The sequence below is a fragment of the Anomaloglossus baeobatrachus genome, chromosome 8 (genome assembly GCF_048569485.1).
Source record: "Anomaloglossus baeobatrachus isolate aAnoBae1 chromosome 8, aAnoBae1.hap1, whole genome shotgun sequence".
In the NCBI taxonomy this organism is placed as follows: Eukaryota; Metazoa; Chordata; class Amphibia; order Anura; family Aromobatidae; genus Anomaloglossus; species Anomaloglossus baeobatrachus.
This window is the reverse complement of record NC_134360.1, coordinates 212,191,722-212,212,465: the sequence shown is the minus strand read 5'-3', so window position 1 is coordinate 212,212,465 and position 20,744 is coordinate 212,191,722. Positions and strand designations below refer to the sequence as shown.

The following is a 20,744-nucleotide window of genomic DNA, read 5'->3' as shown; positions in this document are numbered from 1 at the left end:
GTCAAGACAAAAATACTTGTTCTAATGATAAGTAATACATAAATATTTTGCAATATCTAGGAGCACAAAAAAATCAAAAAAGAAAAAAAAAAATTCCGGGTGTAAACATAGAGGAATAATATTCCCAATACAAGCATGGTGCACATAATATATTCAAACGTCCTGCATAATATAATATAAATTATTATAGGACACAAACAAGATTATTATTTTAGTGCCACTGGACATGCACCGATCCGAGGACGGACACTTATTATAGTCAGAAGGGCTAGATAAATATTGCCCACAAGGATCCAAAAGAAGTACCCCTATGCGCGTTTCGCGTCTAGCTTCTTCCAGGGGTAAGAAGCAAGACGCGAAACATGCATAGGGGTACTTCTTTTGGCTCCTTGGTTGCCATACTTATCTGGGCTCACTCATATCTTCCATAGGTATAACCCTTTGTTGTTTCCTCCTTCTATAGCCGGTCTTTGGCGTTTTAGCAATTGTAAAAAATTTTGGTGTACCCATTTGGGAAAGATTGCCTTTTAGGTAGTGTCTGTTTTAGTTAATATTTTGACCGCTATCTTTATACTTACTTGGGAACAACTTGACCCTTTGACCCTTTGGTTTTTTTTCTTGCCCTCACTTCCTTTGGATGTTTATCTGTCATTTTTCAGACAGGATTAATCAAATTTGAGCATTGTAACCTTCCCTTTCCACCTATGATTGTGAAGGACGTGATTTTTTTAACTTCCCCGTGGAATATTTTTATTTCATATTGATACTGGTATTATTGGTCTTATTTAGGGTAATGTTATTCTTCTGCCTCTTGTAGGCAATATTTATCTAGCCCTTCTGACTATTATAAGTGTCCGTCCTCGGATCGGTGCATGTCCAGTGGTACTGAAATAATAATCTTGTTTGTATCCTATAATAATTTATATTCTGCTTTCTAGCATATATTATGCAGAACTTTTGAATTTATTATGTGCACCATGCTTGGATTGGCAATATTATTCCTCTATGTATGCACCCGGGATTTTTTCTTTTTTGATTTTTTTGTGCGCCTAGATATTCTAAAATATTTATGTATTACTTATCATTAGAACAAGTATTTTTGTCTTGACAACCTCAGACTTTCTGTTAGTGTCCTCTTCTTTTTGAAAAAATGTTTTTAAACAAATGTTCAAATAAAGATTTTTACTTTTATTGTATGAATTAGGCTAGTTTCACACTTGCGTTGGACGGGATCCGTAGCATTGCGTTGTGTGACGCATGCAACGGATGCGTTGAATATAGTGGCACAACGCATGCTACAGATCGTACAAAATAACGCAATCCGTTGTAGTTTTTTTTCCTTGACTTTACACATCTGAGCATGCGCAGTTGTGTAAAGACAGCTGTGTTAACGGAATCCGTCAAATGACGCAATCTAACGGAATCCGCCACCATAGGCGTCCATTATAAAAACAACGGACGCCTAACGGATTCCTGCAGGTTGCGTTTTTTTGACACTCCGCCAAGCGCAGAAAAACGCTACATGCAGCGTTCCATCCGCCCAACGCAGCGTCAAAATAACGACGCTGCGTCGTCCACCGGATGCAACGCAGACACTTGCGTTACAGTGCGTCGTCCATACAACTCTATGGAGAATAGCGCAGTCCGTTAACGGACTGTGCTATTCTCCATAGTGACGGAATGCGCTGAACGCAGGTGTGAAACTAGCCTAATCTGGCTCCCTATACTCATTTCGCATTATAGGTTATTATTAATTTGAGTAGAGCCTCATTTGTGTGCTCTGGGTCTCACATAGGTTTTCATAGTATTCATCTAGTAGTGAAGTGAGAATGCACAAAAGCCTCGTTGTATAGCAATATACTTCATCACGGATATGTAACTTTAAAGAGATTGTCTGGGACAAATCAATAGGAGGTAGATGTGCAGAACCTGGCCATAGCCGCTATCAGAAGATGGTAGCTCCGGAAATAAGATTTCCCATCTACCTGCTACTGCCACCGGTACCGTGAACAGCTGATCGGTGGGGGTGTGGTGTGTCGGACCCTGGCCAATCAGACATTAATGTCCTATCCTAAGGTTAGGCCATCAATGTAAAAGTTGTGGACAACCACTTTAATTCCTACTTATATCTACAATAGTGAAATTGAGTTAGTCCAAATCGCATCTCTTCTTTAGATTAGCCGTCCTGGCCTGAGATCACAAATAACGTCTTCCCAGGCCAGCTAATCAAAAGAACAGCTACGGTATGCAGTCAGGTAAGAGGCAGTTCTCAGGGCATTACTCTGTCCTCCTTTGTGTCACAGAGTAGCTGCGTAGTAATCATCTAGTAGTGAGAAGGCAGAAAGGCCTTATTGTATAGCAATATGCTTCAGTACAGATATGTAACTTTAAAGAGATTGTCTGGGGCAGGCGGATGTGCAGTACCTGGCCACGGCCACTATCAGAAGATGGGCAGCTCTGGAAATAAGCATTTCTGGCTGCCTGCTATCGCTACCGGCACTGTGAACTGCTGATCAGCGAGAACTGTGGGGTATCAGACCCTGGCGAATGAAACATTGATGACCTATCCTAAGGCGGGCTTTGCACACTACGACATCGCAGGTGCGATGTCGGTGGGGTCAAATTGAAAATGACGCACTTCCGGCATCGCATGCGACATCGTAGTGTGTAAAGGCTCGATGATACGATTAACGAGCGCAAAAGCATCGTAATCGTATCATCGGTGCAGCGTCGGCGTAATCCATGATTACGCTGACACGACAGTCCGATGTTGTTCCTCGCTCCTGCGGCAGCACACATCGCTGTGTGTGAAGCCGCAGGAGCGAGGAACATCTCCTACCGGCGTCACTGTGGCTTCCGTAGGATATGCGGAAGGAAGGAGATGGGCGGGATGTTTACATCCCACTCATCTCCGCCCCTCCGCTCCGATTGGCCGCCTGGCGTGTGACGTCGCTATGACGCCGCACGACCCGCCCCCTTAACAAGGAGGCGGGTCGCCGGCCAGAGCGACGGTCGCAGGACAGGTGAGTCCATGTGAAGCTGCCGTAGCGATAATGTTCGCTACGGCAGCTATCACAAGGAAATCGCTGCTGCGACGGGGGCGGGTACTATCGCGCTCGGCATCGCAGCATCGGCCTGCGATGTCGCAGCGTGCAAAGTACCCCTAAGGATAGGCCATCAATGTAATAGTAGTGGACAACCCCTTTAATTCTCACTAATATCTACAACAGTGAAACTGACATGGTGCAAATCGCAACTCTTCTTTTGATTAGCCGTCCTCGTCTGACATCACAAATGACGTCTTCCCTAATCAAAAGAACAGCTCCAGTATGCAGTCAGGTAAGTGGCAGTTCTCAGGGCTGCCGTCCAGAGGCCACTGATGGACCAGTTCCTGAGAATTCATTCACACCAACTCAAGGAAATACATTATTAATATATCTACCCTTGAAAAGGACAACTCAAAAATTGCTGTATCGCTGCTAAATAAATTGTAAGTATACACACAGCTGGAAAGCAAACCTTTCAAACTAATAAAGAAGAAAACCCGCAAGCCTGGATTTGGAGAATCAGCATCTACTCATTTACTTCACTTGAGGTTTTCATGATCAGTAGTATTATTGCAGAACTCTCCCACGGCTGTCGAAAAGTTCTCCTGGAGGTCAATATACCGTAAGCAGCAAATATGGTTTTATTAAATCAATTGTGTCACAAAATACAGACGATGAAGTAACTTTGGTGGATACATAAAAGTATTCAAAGTTTCCAGCTGGGCACCAATGTCTTAACTGTAATTTGATGAAAGATGTTATGAAACGCAGTAGTAACGGCACCGTGGGTAACCTACACAAATGAACCAGAATGTTGAAACATATTCAATTCCAATACCTCAAGTTTTGTGACATGATGAAAGATTTTACTTCTGTGACAGCTTGAAAATATTTTCTATGGAATATATCTAACTTTACTCGTAGATAAATATTGTAATAATATGGATCTTGTTCGCCGTTGCGATGATCTAACTTCTTAACTTGGCTCTTTAGCAGTTACATTATTTCTATTCCATGTACGTTATGCGATTTATCCTAGTGTTTTATCAGTCATTTTAAGATGCAATTATAATAATTAGAGTTGGTATATACTTATTTGCATGTCCCTTTCCACCGGCCATGATAGTGGTCTGTGGCTGTAGAACAGGAGCTGGAGAACCGCCACTTTACTGCTGTCTTCCCCGGCTTTTCTTTTTAATTACATGGCTTGGAGTCATGGTTGCGGCATAATGTTGCGCCATGCTGGCTAATCAAAAAAAAGAGCCAGGTATGATGGACAGTAGGTGGCGCGTCTCCTGCTCTCGTGCCTCATCGTAACGGATAGGAAGTGCGAATCTGTTTACACCATTCACACCAACTCTGGTGTTAACGTTTTCCAAACCTCTAACGGCAATAAAAACGTAAGTAAAATCAGTCTTTGGGTCTGTACTACCAAAGTAGCCCATCCTCAGTTATTTCTCTACTGATCTTCCATGTGTCTTGGTATGGTGTGCCAACAGAAATAAGTAAGTCACCCAAAAATCAAATTTGGACAGATTCACTCAACTCTGCCGACAGATTGATTTAATCTGGATCAAAAGTGCCCCACGTTCCATCCAAAGACACTTATTAATGGAGGGAAGGAGCTCAAAAATCAAAAAAAAAAACACTTTATACTCACCTCTCCTTTGACCTCACCTGACTTAGTTCTTATGCTACCTCTACAGCAACCTGTCATGAGGTGTTCAGGTCCAGACTCATTAGGTGTCTTGGCGGTGTCAGGCTCTGTTCACACTGCAGAGCTTGACAGGCAACCTGATGTCTCCTAGTTGTTCAGCCAGAGCTGGGTGTCGGCTAATGCATGTGCTCTGTTCCTCAGTCCTGCAGACGTTAATTCCTGCTGACCTGGGCTACTCTGCTAGGAGCTCAGATTGCTAATTACCAATCACAGCCGTCTCCTCCCTATATAAGATTCTGGATCTTACTACTCAGCGTCGATTATAGCTTCAGCTTTGCTCCAGCGATTCCATTCTTTGTGGTGATCCAGTTTGTGGTGATCTGTAATTGCGATTTTGAGTGGTGGTGCAGCTTCTCTGTTGTGCGTTTACTTTCCCCCCTTTTCAGTTGTTCCCTTGTACACATATTGTCTTTGTGTTTGAGTGCGGTGTGTATGAGTTTTTGTTCTCCCTTGTCCGTGTCGTTTCTGGGGGTTTTGCTACTGTGTTTCTGGCCCGTCCCAAGGGTTGGGGAGAGGTGAGGAAGATCAGGGCTCAGCTAGGAGTCAGGGTCACGCTGGGGGCTCAGACCTGGCTACCATCAAGCCTACCTCTGAGATAAGGGACAGCGCAGGGTTCCCAAGTCTGAGGGCCCTGTTCTGTCATTTTATATCCTGTGACACAACCTGATCCACCTAATGGGTCTTCACTTTCTCCTCCGGTCATGTGGAGGTGATGCAAGTGACCTATTGATGTCACTAGGATGTATTAACCACTTTCAGGCATCAGGTCTGAAAGAATTGAAGACCTGCTTAGAGGACCAAGAAGCTGCAGTGGCAGAATAAGTAGTCAGGAGAGGGCCTAGGACAGGTGAAAAGTTAATATATAAAGTAATCATTTTTTTAAAGAAAGAATCCAGCACAATAACTGGCCTCCATTTTTCTGCATTTGTGCAATCCAGTATCCAAAATTTTTAACAAAGTCAATTAGTTATGAATCGATTCACTAATCTCCATGTGGTATGTGATGCTAAATGCCACATTTTATTTTTTCCAATTAATAATTGTACTAAAATCAATGAAAAATGTTGTTTGGGGGCAGTTCCAGTTTAGGGCTCATGCATACGGCACACAGAATAACTATTGCTACATATTACAGAATAGTAGGCTCTCTATGCTGGCTTATAACGAGTGATGGGTGAGCGTGCTCAGCACTGTTTATTACTCGATCAAGCATCGGGTACCAAGTAGAATGGAAGTTAATGAGAAACTCGAGCATTTTTTAACTCAAATGCTCAAGGCTGAATCAAGTAACGAGCTGTGGAGATAGCATGCTCACCCATCACTGCTTATGATGCCCTTATAGTATGTGAGAATTTTTTCCCTTATGCATTCGGAATTTTGTATCAATTAATATGAAAAAGGAACTATAGGAAGATTTCTAAGCAAAATACACCAGAATTTAGACTTAAGTTTTGCCAGAACACTTAGGGGTACTTTACACGCTGCAACATCGCTAGCCGATGCTAGTGATGTCCAGCGCGATAACACCCACCCACAATGCACATGCGATATGTGGTGATTGCTGCCGTAGTGAACATTATCGCTACGGCAGCTTTACATGCACAAACCTGCTCGGCGACGTCGCTGTGACTGCTGAACAATCCCTCCTTTAAGGGGAGGTGCATTCGGCGTCACAGTGACGTCACTGAGACGTCACTAAGCGGCCGGCCAATAGAAGCGGAGGGTCGGAGATGAGCAGGACATAACATCCTGCCCACCTTCTCCCTTCCGCATTGCTGTCGGGACGCAGGTAAGGAGATATTTGTCGTTCCTGCGGCTGCACACACAGCGATGTGTGGAGCTGCAGGAGCGACAAACAATATCGTACCTGCGGTTGAACCGACATTATGGAAATGAACGATGTTACACAGATCAGCGAGATTGTACGCTTCTGTGCTCGTTCATTGTTCCACCTAGGATTTACACGTTGCGATGTCGCTACCGGTGCCGGATGTGCGTCACTAACGATATAGTGGTAGCGATGTTGCAACGTGTAAAGTATGCCTTACAGGCGGTATACTACATTTTCTTTGTTCAACATGGGGTATGACCTGGTAGAAATGTAACATGACTTTTTGTTTTATTGGCTTGGCCCAAACTGTGAAACAGTGACCCAAAATTCTGCCAAAAATGTACAGAAATCAAGGTAGGGTAAACTTAGCCTGGACAGTCTAATAATGTACCAAATTTATCACCCAGTATGACTCACTTTGATAAATTTGGTGCATTTTTGACCCTCCAGTGTTAAAGAGGTTGTCCATTACTTTTACATTGATGGCCTATCATTAGGATAGGTCATCAATGTCTGATCAGCCGGTCTCCAACACCCCCTCTGATCAGCTGTTCTCGGTCACGGCAGCAGAAAAGCCGGAAATGATCAGTTCCGGTGCTGCTCAGTCTTCTGATGGTGACCGTGGCCGGGTACTGAAAATCCACCTCCCATTTTTATCAATAGGAGGCGGATGTGTAGTACCCGGCCTTGGCCGCTATCAGAAGACGGAGCAGCACCGGAAGTGAGTATTTCCTGCTGCCCGTTACCGCCACCGGGACCAAGAACAGCTGATAGGCAGGGGTGTGGGGTGTCGTACCTCGGCCGGTCAGACATTGATGACCTACCCTAAGGATAGGCCATCAATGTAAAAGTAGTGGACAACCCCTTTAAGTTAATGCAGTTGAAAAAAAAATAGAACAGATTACTAAATTTTCCAGACTCAGTACCCCAAAGTCTTTCACATTTTGTACAAATGGGCTCATATACTGTATGAATCAGCACAACACAAATCTTCAATATATCCCTGTGCATGAAGCATAGTGGTGATACTAAGATAACGTTGCGATTAGAAGTATCACCTTTTGGATGGGTTCTCCAATCACTGCAGAAACTGGACAGTTCTTTAAGTCTTCATGTGAGGCAGCAGCATGAGAGGCCCACAGATCATTGTATCCCTGGGGTGTGGGCTCCTCACAATCAGCAGATATTTCGATGTCATCATCAAGAAAATCACTGTCTTCATTGGGTATATAACAAAGACTTGGGTGTCCTGTCAATACCAAACACCATAAAAATAAATCAGCGAGAGATAGACCAAAAAGTTCCTACAAGAAGTTTGTCGGGAAGTACACCCCCCCAGAGCTTACCTCTGCAAACGTAATTGGCTTCCAGTTGACACTTTTGAGAACAGCCATCACCATTTTGCAGTGCGCCATCATCACATTCTTCCCCCAATTCCCTGAAGTCATCATATGGACAAGAAAACAAAATTTGAGCCAGTTGTTCTAAGCCCAAGAGGCCTCATAAACATAGCAATTAATATCACCACACTGCATATATTATTTATAAAGTACATGGTTATTAAATGATTTATAGGTGTAGATCAATGCACACCACTAGCAAAAAAAACTATAAGACGTCAATGAGAGCAGGTTTTATCCCTGTGTAATGTAATGCTACAGTATAGGATACAGAATATTTGGCTTCTTTTCAATGCCAACGCCAAGAGGTAAATGATCTGCAGAAGAATAAGACAAATATGGATAGGTGTGAAGCCCCGCTGCAATGAATCTGCTAAAAACCTTTTTATTAATTACTTGCTTATAATACTAATGTAGATATGATATAAGGGCCATGCAAAACCACGCAGTATATTTTATATATATTGAAATGTGCTTGATAAATGAAGCCAGTGTGAAAATACTAAGAACACTGGAGGCCACAGCTACAATCTCTGTATTATACCAGGAACAGGAAGGGTTAAGAACATTTTTCAGGTTCCAAAAATTTGCTGGAATTTTTTAAATAAAATTATCGCACAATTTAGCTGTAATTCAGCAAAGATATAGCATGTTAGGAAGTGTGAGCTTGTCTGTAAAAAGCATTTACACGTACACAAGTATCACATTTCAGTTCCACCATACATTAGACATGCCAACCACTTTTTCATACTCAACACCATTTTTGTTGGGAGGAATAGAGACTTTTACGTCACCCTCATGAGGAGTGTCCCCAATGCTCCCAGTTGACCCCAAACAACCCCATTTTTGGGTAATTTCCTCTTTTAGTTCATCGCACCCAAAGGTTCTTGGAATTGTATCTCAAATTTTTGAACGAACCTGGCAACTTTGAGTAAATTTAGCAAGTGTGCGTAATGGTCGCTGCTAATGATGGTACTGCAGCAAGCAAAAGTGGACCGACTGGAGCACAGAGGGAACCAGACTTGCCCTTTAGTGAGAGGAGCTTAACTAAGTGCCCACCGTGAGGCAGACGCCAGGTACCACTCCCAGGACAAAAACCAGGACTGTGTCAGCTGACTCAGGACAAGGCATACACAGTTACAAACAAGCAGAGCCACTGGTGTGGCAGGTGCAGTCAGGATGGCTGAAGCTGAAAGTACAGTCAAGATGGACACACAAAGTCAGTTGTGCTACGGGGACCACTGGGACCGCAGAGGCAGATGGCATGGCCAAGGAGAACGAACTGAATCCCTAGTAGGGCGAAGGCCACCGGAACAGAAGAGGCAGATGACACAGCCTCGGTGGATGGACACAAGTCACTAGAATGACAAAGTTCCCCGAGGCAGATGAGGCAGATTACATGGCATGGGGAGATCGAGCAAGGCCACTAGGGGAAGGACACAAGGGTACAGGGAGTAGGCATGGGAAATGGTACACTGGAAGGGAACACACAGTGGACAAGAGGACCTAACAACTTGCTTGCTAGGGCACTGAACCACTAACTAACTAAACTTGTTGATCAGGCACCTGCCCTAGTGGGAGAGTGCCTTAAGTACCCAGTGTCTCTCAGTAATATCCTGAGACGAACTTCCTGGGAATGACATGTTGGACCTTTAAAAGGAGGTTACTTACAGCAACAAGAGGACAGCAGTTTTTGGAGGAAATTATATTCCTCTTATTGATGTTTTTATATATTCCTTTAAAAGTAGGGCAGAGGTGTGCGTGCATGCCCTAGAAGCACTACTGGAGGCCCGGTGCGCTACGTGCAAAGGCCTCAGGAGGAGGAAGCAAGGAACACCCAAGTGGAGGACCGCTGGGAAGCCAGACAACATGGTAAGAGCCGGCCACGGCGGTGAGTAGGAGTGCATCCCTGCAGGGAGAGGAGCAAATAGTCCATGGATGCCAGCACTACAGTCTGTCTTTTTGTCTTTTTTGAGAAGACCATCCTCTAGAGCAGACCTGGGCAAGGGGCGGCCCGCGGGCCACATCCGGCCCGCCTGCTCTCTGTGACCGGCCCGCCCGTCTTCAGCCGGTGCAGTGGAGCCGGGCTGCAGCGTGCCGAGCAGGGAGAGATCCTGTGCAGGTCCGCACAGTCAGTGCAGGCAGCGGAACGCAGGAGTCTTTCCTCTGTTCCCTGCCGGCACTAATTGTCAGTGACACACGCGCGCTCTGACGTTGTCAGTACTGCGCTGTGTGTGTCATTTCAAAAGTTCCCGCCCGCCCTGCAGGAGAAGGAGCAGCACAGCAGACGGAATAATTCATCTTGCAGGACCTGCGATGATGTCACGCCCATGTGACTGTGTGGGAGGAGACACAGGATGCCGGGCAGCAAGCAAGATACTGAATCCTGAAGGAGATGTGGACACATGATGACTGGTAATGAGAAAAGAGGGGACATGAGGGGGAGGGGGGCTGCAGGGTGAGTGCATAATATGTGGGAAGATGGAGTTGCAGGGTGAGTGGCATATGAGGGCTGCAGACTGACAGAAGGATGTGAAGGGGTGCAGAGTGTTTGAGAGGGGTAAGTTGGGGTACAGGCAGGGTGAGATATGTGGGCATGGTGTGTGACATATGGGGGTGTAGTGTGTGTGACATGGGGGTGCAGGCTGTATGGGGTGTAGTGTGTGTGACATATTGGGGTTTAGTATATTACAGGTGTGCTATATGGAGGTGTATATAGTGGTGTAGTATATGGGGGTATAGTGATGTAGTATATTACAGGTGTGCTATATGGAGGTGTATATAGTGGTGTAGTATATGGGGGTATAGTGATGTAGTATATTACAGGTGTGCTCTATGGAGGTGTAATATATTACAGGTGTGCTATATGGAGGTGTAGTATATTACAGGTGTAGTATATGGGGTGTAGTGATGTACTATATTACAGGTGTAGTATATAGGGGTGTAATGATGTAGTATATCGGAGGTGTATTATATAGTGGTGTAGTATAATACAGGTGTATATGGGGGTGTAGTATATTACAGGTGTAGTATATAGGGGTGTAATGATGTAGTATATCGGAGGTGTAGTGGTGTAGTATAATACAGGTGTATATGGGGGTGTAGTATATTACAGGTGTAGTATATAGGGGTGTAGTGGTGTAGTATATTACAGGTGTAGTATATGGGGTGTAGTGATGTACTATATTACAGGTGTAGTATATAGGGGTGTAATGATGTAGTATATCGGAGGTGTATTATATAGTGGTGTAGTATAATACAGGTGTATATGGGGGTGTAGTATATTACAGGTGTAGTATATAGGGGTGTAGTGGTGTAGTATATTACAGGTGTAGTATATGGGGTGTAGTGATGTACTATATTACAGGTGTAGTATATAGGGGTGTAATGATGTAGTATATCGGAGGTGTATTATATAGTGGTGTAGTATAATACAGGTGTATATGGGGGTGTAGTATATTACAGGTGTAGTATATAGGGGTGTAGTGGTGTAGTATATTACAGGTGTAGTATATGGGGTGTAGTGATGTAGTATATTACAGGTGTAGTATATAGGGGTGTAATGATGTAGTATATCGGAGGTGTATTATATAGTGGTGTAGTATAATACAGGTGTATATGGGGGTGTAGTATATTACAGGTGTAGTATATAGGGGTGTAGTGGTGTAGTATATTACAGGTGTAGTATATGGGGTGTAGTGATGTAGTATATTACAGGTGTAGTATATAGGGGTGTAATGATGTAGTATATCGGAGGTGTATTATATAGTGGTGTAGTATAATACAGGTGTATATGGGGGTGTAGTATATTACAGGTGTAGTATATGGGGGGTAGTGATGTAGTATATTACAGGTGTACTATATGGAGTTGTAGTATATTACAGGTGTGCTATATGGAGGTGTAGTATATTACAGGTGTAGTATATGGGGTGTAGTGATGTAGTATATTACAGGTGTAGTATATAGGGGTGTAATGATGTAGTATATCGGAGGTGTATTATATAGTGGTGTAGTATAATACAGGTGTATATGGGGGGTGTAGTATAATACAGGTGTAGTATATAGGGGTGTAGTGGTGTAGTTTATTACAGGTGTAGTATATGGAGGGGGTGTAGTGATGTAATATATTGGGTAGAACTGAGGTAATTATATTAGTCCGGCCCTCTAAACCAATCCCAATTTCTCATGCGGCCCCATGGGAAAATTAATTGCCCACCCCTGCTCTAGAGGACCGCCTTACAAAACAGTTTTACGTGGTAGCCTCAAATAGGTTTCACTAAACCTTTGTATAACTGATAAAAAGCAGAGAAGAGTTACCCACAGTATCTCCTCACACATAATATCATACAATATCACACACCAGAAGATGAATTTGGTAGAAACATAAAAACATCATATACATTTATTGCCAATGGTTAGACATGTAAACTGAAGTTCTTGGGTCTCACTGTAAAATCTGTCTAAGAATCCACCAACTATATTATAATGCATGTCACAGGTCTCCTCAAGTTGCATCTGTACCCTATTATGCCCTCTTAAATGTAAATACTTACTCATTAACGTCTCCATCGCCACAAAATGGAGCTCCGTGTATGTGAGTCAGTGCAGGGGAAGGTTCTCCTATGGAAGTCCCAACAACCACCTGGACCTCGTATTGATATTTATGGCCCAGTTTCACTTCCCTACAGAGATGACAAAAACAGTTAAAACTAAATTGTTGTTGTTTTAACTAAAATGCTAACAATTCAGCCTCAAACTGCTCAAAGGTTAGATAGACCAAATTCGTATCACATTCATCTGTCAAAAGTCTGTAAAGTAAAGGTGTCAAAGCCTTGGATTTTGATAGGTATCTCAGATCTTTGGGTGATCGCCATTTTTACCGTACCGGTGTCCTTCAGACACAAATACAGTTGAATAATAAAAAAGGGCAGAACACAATGCAAAAGGTACATTTGAGGTGAGCAAAAAGCAGACACATTCCCATCTACCATAGTCAATTATTTTGATGGCTATTCTCCATCTATAAAGACCAGGAGCATGTCAGCCTATAATTACATTCTACACTTTTTTGTAATCATTGCACATCCAGGACATATCATTAGTCATCTTCGTTAGTGCCATTGTTGTGTCAAAGACTTCGAAAGGCTTCATGGTAGTCATGTGGACCCATATAAGCTTGGTAGGAAGTTCTACATGCCTCAATGTTCTTGCCAGGCCAACTGTAGACAGCAGGCCATTGTGCTTTTATTTGCACATATATTACAGACTACCATAACTGTTAAGCGGGCTTTACACGCTACGATATTCCTAGCAATTGCTAGCGATGTCGAGCGCGAAAGCACCCGCCCCCGTTGTGCATGTGATATCATGTGATCGCTGCCGTAGAGAACATTATCACTATGGCAGCGTCACACGCACTTACCTGGTTGGCGACGGCGCTGTGACTGCTGAACAATCCCTCCCTCAAGGGGGAGGTGCGTTTTGCGTCACCGCGACGTCACTAAACGGCCGGCCAATCAAAGCGGAGGGGTGGAGATGAGCGGGACGTAACATCCCATCCACCTCCTTCCTTCCGCATTGCCGGTGGAGGCAGGTAAGGAGACGTTCGTCGCTCCTGCGGTGTCACACACAGTGATGTGTGCTGCCGTAGGAGCGACGAACAACATCAATAATAAACAATTAATGATTTTTTTATCATAGGACGACCTCTCCATGGTGAACGATTTTCACCACTTTTGCGGTCGCTTACGGTCGCTGGTAAGTGTCACACGCTGCGATATCGTTAATGACGCCAGATGTGTGTCACAAACAACGTGACCCCGACAATAATTCATTAACGATATTGTATCGTGTAAAGCCCGCTTATGTCTGTATTCTTCTGGCTAAGAATCTGTATTCCCTCAACTAACATGTTATGGATTACTAGTGGTGGGTTCCGTTATAAGAAACAATTATCAACCACGGTGGTGAAGATGATAACTTTACATGTTCACATAACACACATTACACTTGATAATCACAATTCACATTGAAAGTTCGTTACTGGACTCCATGAAACTGGTCACCTTAGAGACCACATAGCATCCTATCTCCTACTATCTACCGATTGCTAATTCTTCTGATTATAAAGTCTCCCACAGCCTATTGTGACCCAGCTATAGCATTTTCCAGGGTTGAAGATCTCATATAGCCCAAGATGATTTGGCTTTCAATGGGGCTAAGTTCTCACTCTCACAAAACACAAGTCTAGGCCAATAACTTCTCCAGGAACATTATGCCATCTGACCATACTCTACTGTTAATATATTTAGCCCTGTCCCACCCCTTGTACCAACACTGTTTTGCAGTACTTAAGTACCACAACTCTTCCATCTACTTCAACATGCTCTACCTAGGCCCATGCCGAGGCCGGAACTGCCACCTAAATTCTTCCAGACAGAAAAATATTATTTATGTGGCTCCACTGCTCTGACAGTATATGATGGCACCATCCTGTAGCACAGCTTGTTTATCTGCAAAACCTTTGGATCAAAAGTTGCACAAACTGTTCAGGGCAAAACACAGCACAGCATAATATAAATGTCTCGGCAAGGGTGAGAGGCTATACCAGCCGTATAAGACAACACACAGGAAGGGGGAATGAATGCCTTATAGCTAGGGAAAGGGGGAAGTGGTGACCCCTGACTACATCCTGCAACTCACCCTCACCACCATCACGGACCCTATACAGGTTCCGCACCTGTTGCTGAGCTGAAATACCTGGGGCCCTGTCTTACCCTGACAAATGGGCCCTAAATATGGATGGAGGGTATGAGCTCTAAGTCAACACCAATAACACTAAAGGAAGACACAATGAAACAATACAGGGGAAACACAACTGCAATCACCAGAGTCCTGGTAGACAGCAAAAGACAAACACTAATCTGAGCTGCAGCAACCACAGAAGTCTGGAGCAACAGAAGACGACCTCTCCAGAGCTTCAGCAAGGAACAAACTATAAACCGCACCCAAACCACCCCAGGGTGAGGTTAATAAAGGAAGTGAATGGCTGGCAACTGAGAGAAAAAATGGACAGTTTCCCAGGGTCATAGAGTGTGCAGCTGCAGAAACGGGGAACTGTCAGATAACAACACGTGCCAATTTCTGGGATTTTCAAGCACTCGCTGCCACTGCATTGTCAGCCGGCCGTGACACAAATATGTCTCTCAGAAAGCAGCAATTTTTATAGACTCATCTGAGATTTTACTTTGTAAGACCTCTTCTTTAGGAACCGGCCCATATTACTGGCTCAGTTTTCTTTCATCCTCTGCCTCTCAAGTGGTTTCCGCCACACATTGGCTTACTTCTGCCAGCACCGTCCTTAAATAATCTCCTCCAAATCCCCGCTACAACAGAGTCATCTAGTGCTAAGTATTAATATAGCAATACAAACTCATATACATTTTAGATCATCACAATGGAAAATAACATATATATATTCATAAAAAAATCAGTCACCGGGATAAGTTTTACAACCCCCAATGAACACTCCCACAACTAAATTGAGTAATTTTAATGTTAACCATACATTAAGGAAATGCTTTTTATATTCATCAACTTAATATATTCTTGCTGTTCCGCTTCAAGTGAACCTCAACTTTAAACTCTATTAAATGTCTACTCACCAAGGTATATTTCCATTAACTACCAAAAGGTATCTTATTGAGCTCACATAAGAGATGCAACCTTCAGTCTGCAGTTTAAACTACATATTATTTAGGAAAAATGCAATTAGTAGTTTAAAGTGAAATTAATCATAGAATTTATTTTAAAAAATATACCACCCACATTCAGTATGGTTCATTAGTTTCAAGGATAATGACTTATTATCTTCATCACAGATCCCCACCCACTGTGTCCTACACTATTCCTCACACACAGAAGCATTAGTCATTTACATCAGTCTAATAATGGGCCGGTATTCATCTCTGTCATATGTTCTACATTTCGCACAGTGTCTGATGTGCTAACCCTGTGTGGCTGGGGCTGTCCGTGGTCAGATGTCTAATGTACTCATCCTTCATAGCTTTTTACACGTGGCTATAAAACAGATTAAGTAGCTAAAACAAAGCACCAAACTGTTGAGAACAGCACAGAATGCCTAAACCAAAATAATAAAACTCAGCTGTATACCATTACCCTTTGAAAAATGTCCTTAAGGCTTTGTCACAATGCAAATTCAATATATTTTTGGAACATGTTAGTATAAGACTGACAGTCAAGCCAGGACGTCACAGGTACTACAACAACACACCCCACAGCCCGGCTAGGCACATCTAGGTCAAACACAAATCCTTGTTGCCTCCCTCCAGGGGCTGATGTCCACACCAGGGGGTGGGCCAGGCGGTTGGCCCCGCCCACCGAGGACTACACGGTCCTGGAGGCGGGAAAAGGGAAAGGGAAGTCAGATCAGTTTTGGAGAGTGAAGTGGTAATAGAGGAGACTGACCGTGTTCGGGTGTTTGGCCCGGGCACATACAGCAAGGTTGGCAGATGGTGGTGACCGTCTGCAGGAGAGGCTGATTGGAGTGAACCGTAAGGACCGGGGACGGGCGGTGGCCCGCCGGTACCGGATCGGGGAGTGAAGAGAAGCCAGCACCATTCGGCAGGGCTTACGGACCCCGACCAGGCTAGGAGTCGCCGTAAAACTGGTCAAATCCGTTAGCGAAGGGAACCTCCGGGGTTTCCCAGCAGTCAAGACCCGATTGAAGGCAACAGCTCACACCGTAAAGGGAAATACAGTCACCACCAAGGCTACAGTTCCCAGGGCCAGAGCCTGCGGGCAAAAGGGGCTCCCTCAGCATCCTTCCAAGCTGGGGAGTGGGTTACCGGTGGGAAGCCATTGGAACCGTAAACACAACACAGGTGCAGGGAAAGGCAGTCACCATCAACCTACCGGGAGAGCTACTGCGGCCGTCTGTGGGACCCGTCCATCCAGCCGTTTGTTTTACCGGAGACTTTGCATTGATCATTGGCTGAGTGAGTACCACCGTGCCGTGCGGCACAGCGCTGCCCCCGTGACCCTGCACCTCACCAGGCCCCGTAACCCGCCTGCCATCCCTAACCCTCACCGGGGCCCCGGGACAACCAACCCCCCTACCCACGGAGGGGTGAACTAACATCCAAGCTGCTCCCTGTCATCGCTCCTGGGATCCCCGTCCAGAGCAGCGGTGGTGTCACAACTTCACCACAACCGTGGGTGGTGTCACGGACAATATTCCTAACCCAAACCATCCCCTTTCACTCACGGGCGAGGAGCGCCGCTCGAGTTCCCGGGATCTGGCCCACCACTCGAGCCACCACCGAACAGCAGCTGCCGGACCCGAGCAGTGGGTGAGCATAGCGTCCCTTCCCCGCCCGTGACAATATCACATCACAACCACTGGATGGCCACACAAAGATAAAGCGGGTGAAATAAGTAGTGAATGTCATGATTCAGTTTGGACTCTGCAGTTGGTAGGAGACTATCCTTCCGTGCTTCGTTCCCAGGATCACGTTGCTTTATCAGGATGTCTCCTCCATCGGTGCGACACCAGTTATAGCCCTGCTCTGCAGCGTGTGCACCTGGTCCCTGCAAGTTCTCTTGATTCTGCCTGCTACCTCGTCCAACCTCCCTGACATCCGTCATCCCCATTCAGTCCAACCTCCCCGTTCAGTCCGACCTCCCTGACTCCCGGCCCCTCCGTCTTGTCTTACCTTCCGGTCTTCCTCTCCTGCTCCCTGTTTGTTTTTCCATCCCTGCGCCCCCCCTTCTATGGCTTGCTCTCACGATTCCCGACCTCCGGCTCGCTCCTGACACTGACTCTGCCTACTTCTTTGTACTGCGTGACCTCCCAGCTCTTACCCTGTCTGTACGACTTCTCTAAGTAATCATTTTGTGATTACTCCTATGACACCTTGTGGATTCATAATCCTGTTATACACACTAGTGTTCCGGCTCCCCCTAGTGGTGATTTTACACTAAAAATGTCAACAGTTTTTTAAGTAAATATATTTCTAAAGGTGCGACTGACATGAATTTCTCACCAGATGTCAGCAATAATCCATCTAGGTAAAGAAATCAAACTATAATGTCCATAAATTAAGTGTAATAATGAGAAATGACAGAGGGAAAAAGTATTGAACACATGAAGAAAGAGAAGTGTCAATGGTCTTAGAAGGTCATGACACCAACTAAAATCTTTCAGTTATTAGAAATCAATCCTACCAGCTAGTGAAAAATAATATCAGCTGGTTGAACTGATAAAAAGGTGTCTCATTCTCAAGGTGCGACACTAAAAACATTTCATGATGGGTAAAACCAGTGAGGTGTCTCAAAACCTTCACAACCTTATTGTTAGAAAACATACTGATGGAATTGGTTGCAGAACAATTTCTATAGTACTTAAGGCTCCAGTGATGGGGCCAAAATCCGGAAGTGGAGAGAGCATCCTTTCACCATAAACTGACCATGACCAGATGCTCCCTGCAAGATTTCAGACAGAGGTGTGAAAATAATTATCAGAAGAGTTGTCCAAGAGGCAAAACCACCTGTGGAGAGCTACAGAAAGAACTGGAATAAGCAGGGACAAAAGAAAACAATAAGTAATTCACTTAACCTCCATGGCCTGTATGCACGTTTACCATGCAAGACTTCACTGCTGAACAAAAAGCATATTCATGTGCATTTAGACAACCCTGTGAAATACTGTGAAAATATAATTGGGTCAGAAGAGACCAAAATTGCACATTTTGGATGCTATAATACACACCATGTTTGGAGGCCCTATGGCACTGCATATCACACCAAAACCACATACCAACAGTGAAGTTTGCATGAGGGAACACCATGGTGTGGGGCTGTTTTTCAGCATACGGCACTGGCAAATTTCATTTAATTGAAGCAAGGATGAATGGACAAATGTATTGAGACATTCTTGATAGAAATCTGCTGCATTCTACCAGGATGATGAAGATGAAATGAGAGTGGACATTTCAAAAAAGACAATGACCCCAGACACACAGTCAGACCTCTTTACACGTACGTGCCTCCGGTACGTGTATGGTCCGTTTTCTCATGTACCGGAGACACGTACACACGTGGACCTATGTCTTCCTATGGTGTCAGACACACGTCTGTATTTTCGCACGGAACGCGTGTCCATTCCATACATACGTGTGTCCGTTTGTTTCGCATGCCATGTCCATTTTATCTCCGGCATCACGGGTGTCACACGGAACTCAATCGGGTCACACGTAACACACACCGACCATATGGATGTGTTCCGTGTGACACACACCGGAGAGAAGACATGTGTCTATAAGAAAAAAAAAACAAAACATTACTCACCTTCTCCAGCCCTGCAGTCTCTGCCACTGCTGTCACTTGTTGCCGACCGCCACTCATTCTCACTTCACTGCGGCCGGAAGCAGCAGCAGCGGGGAGTCGGCAGGACCGGAGACCAAAGATCAGCACCACGGACAGCAACACCAGGGACAGGTGAGCAGAAAGTTCCCGTTCTACGTATGTTATCACGGAGAACACACGGAGAACACACATACGGCATGCACACAGCACACCGAGGGCAATACGCACCTTTGACACGTCCGTGAAACACGTGCATGATTTTCACGGACGTGTAAAAGAGGCCTCAAGGAAACTATCAATTGTTTTTAGAGAAAGAAAATAAAGCTGCTAAAATGGCCGAGCCGATCACCTAACCTGAATCCAATAGAAAATTTCTGGAAGGAACTAAAGCTCAAAAGTTGATAGAAGGAGCCCACATGACCTTCAGGATGTGAAAAGTGTTTGTGTGGAAGAATGGACCAAAATCACATCTGAGCAATGCATGTGACTAGTTTCTCTATATAGGAGGCATCTTGAAGCTGTCATCACCAACAAAGGATTTTGAATGAAGCATTAAATACATTTCAAAAAGAGTATTCAATACTTTATTCCTTTACAGTTTTCTCATTATTACACATCACTAAATTTATGGACACCTATGGTTTGATTTCTTTGCCTGTGTGAACTGGATAGGTTGTTACCGACATCATATGAGAAATTCATATCAACAGCACCTTTAGGAATATAGTTGTCGCGGGTGGGGATGACGCCGTCGCTGCTGCGCTCTCGCTAACGCTCGGGTCCGGCGCTGCTGCGATGGCTGCTCGGTGGCTCGAGCGGTGGGCCGGATCCGGGGACTCGAGCGGCGCTCCTCGCCCGTGAGTGAAAGGGGTGGTTGGTTTGGGGGATTTAGTCCGTGACGCCACCCACGGGTCGTGGTGAAGATGGGCACCACCGCTGCTGGTGACGGGGATCCCGGGAGCAATGGTAGGGAGCAGCTGGGATGTTGTTTTCCCCCTCCGTGGGTAGGGGTCGGTGGTCCCGGGGCCCGGTGATGTTGTGACGGGGAGACAGGGTCGGTGAGGTGCAGGGTTGCAGGGACAGCGCGGCGCGGTGCTGGATGGCACGGGTGTACTCACTCAGCAAGAAAGGTACAAAGTCCTCGGTAAACCAAACGGCTGGATGGACGGGTCCCGCAGCCGGCTGCAGTGCTTCTCCCCGGACAGGTGATGGCGGCTGTCTTTCCCTGCACCTTAATGTTCTCTTTCTGACTACTATGGATTCCCAACGGTAGTCCGCTCCCCGGTGTATGGGTACCGGAGGAGCCCGTTTGCCCGCAGACGCTGGCCCTTGGGTCTCTAGCCATAGGCGGTAGCTGTATACCC

The 20,744-nt window shown here is 45.1% G+C and overlaps 1 protein-coding gene across 4 annotated transcripts in view; it reads right to left on the bottom strand.

Moving 5' to 3' along the window:
• PAPPA2 (pappalysin 2) overlaps positions 1 to 20,744 on the bottom strand; it is a 324,687-nt gene that overhangs the window by 129,869 nt on the left and 174,074 nt on the right. For all 4 annotated transcript variants that reach the window (XM_075320150.1, XM_075320152.1, XM_075320151.1 and 1 more), the window contains exons 9-11: positions 12,549 to 12,677; positions 7,942 to 8,033; positions 7,654 to 7,844 (exon numbers count right to left, since the gene is read on the bottom strand). In XM_075320150.1, the coding sequence (XP_075176265.1) occupies positions 7,654 to 7,844; positions 7,942 to 8,033; positions 12,549 to 12,677 (412 nt within the window). The remainder of the gene's footprint in view (positions 1 to 7,653; positions 7,845 to 7,941; positions 8,034 to 12,548; positions 12,678 to 20,744) is intronic.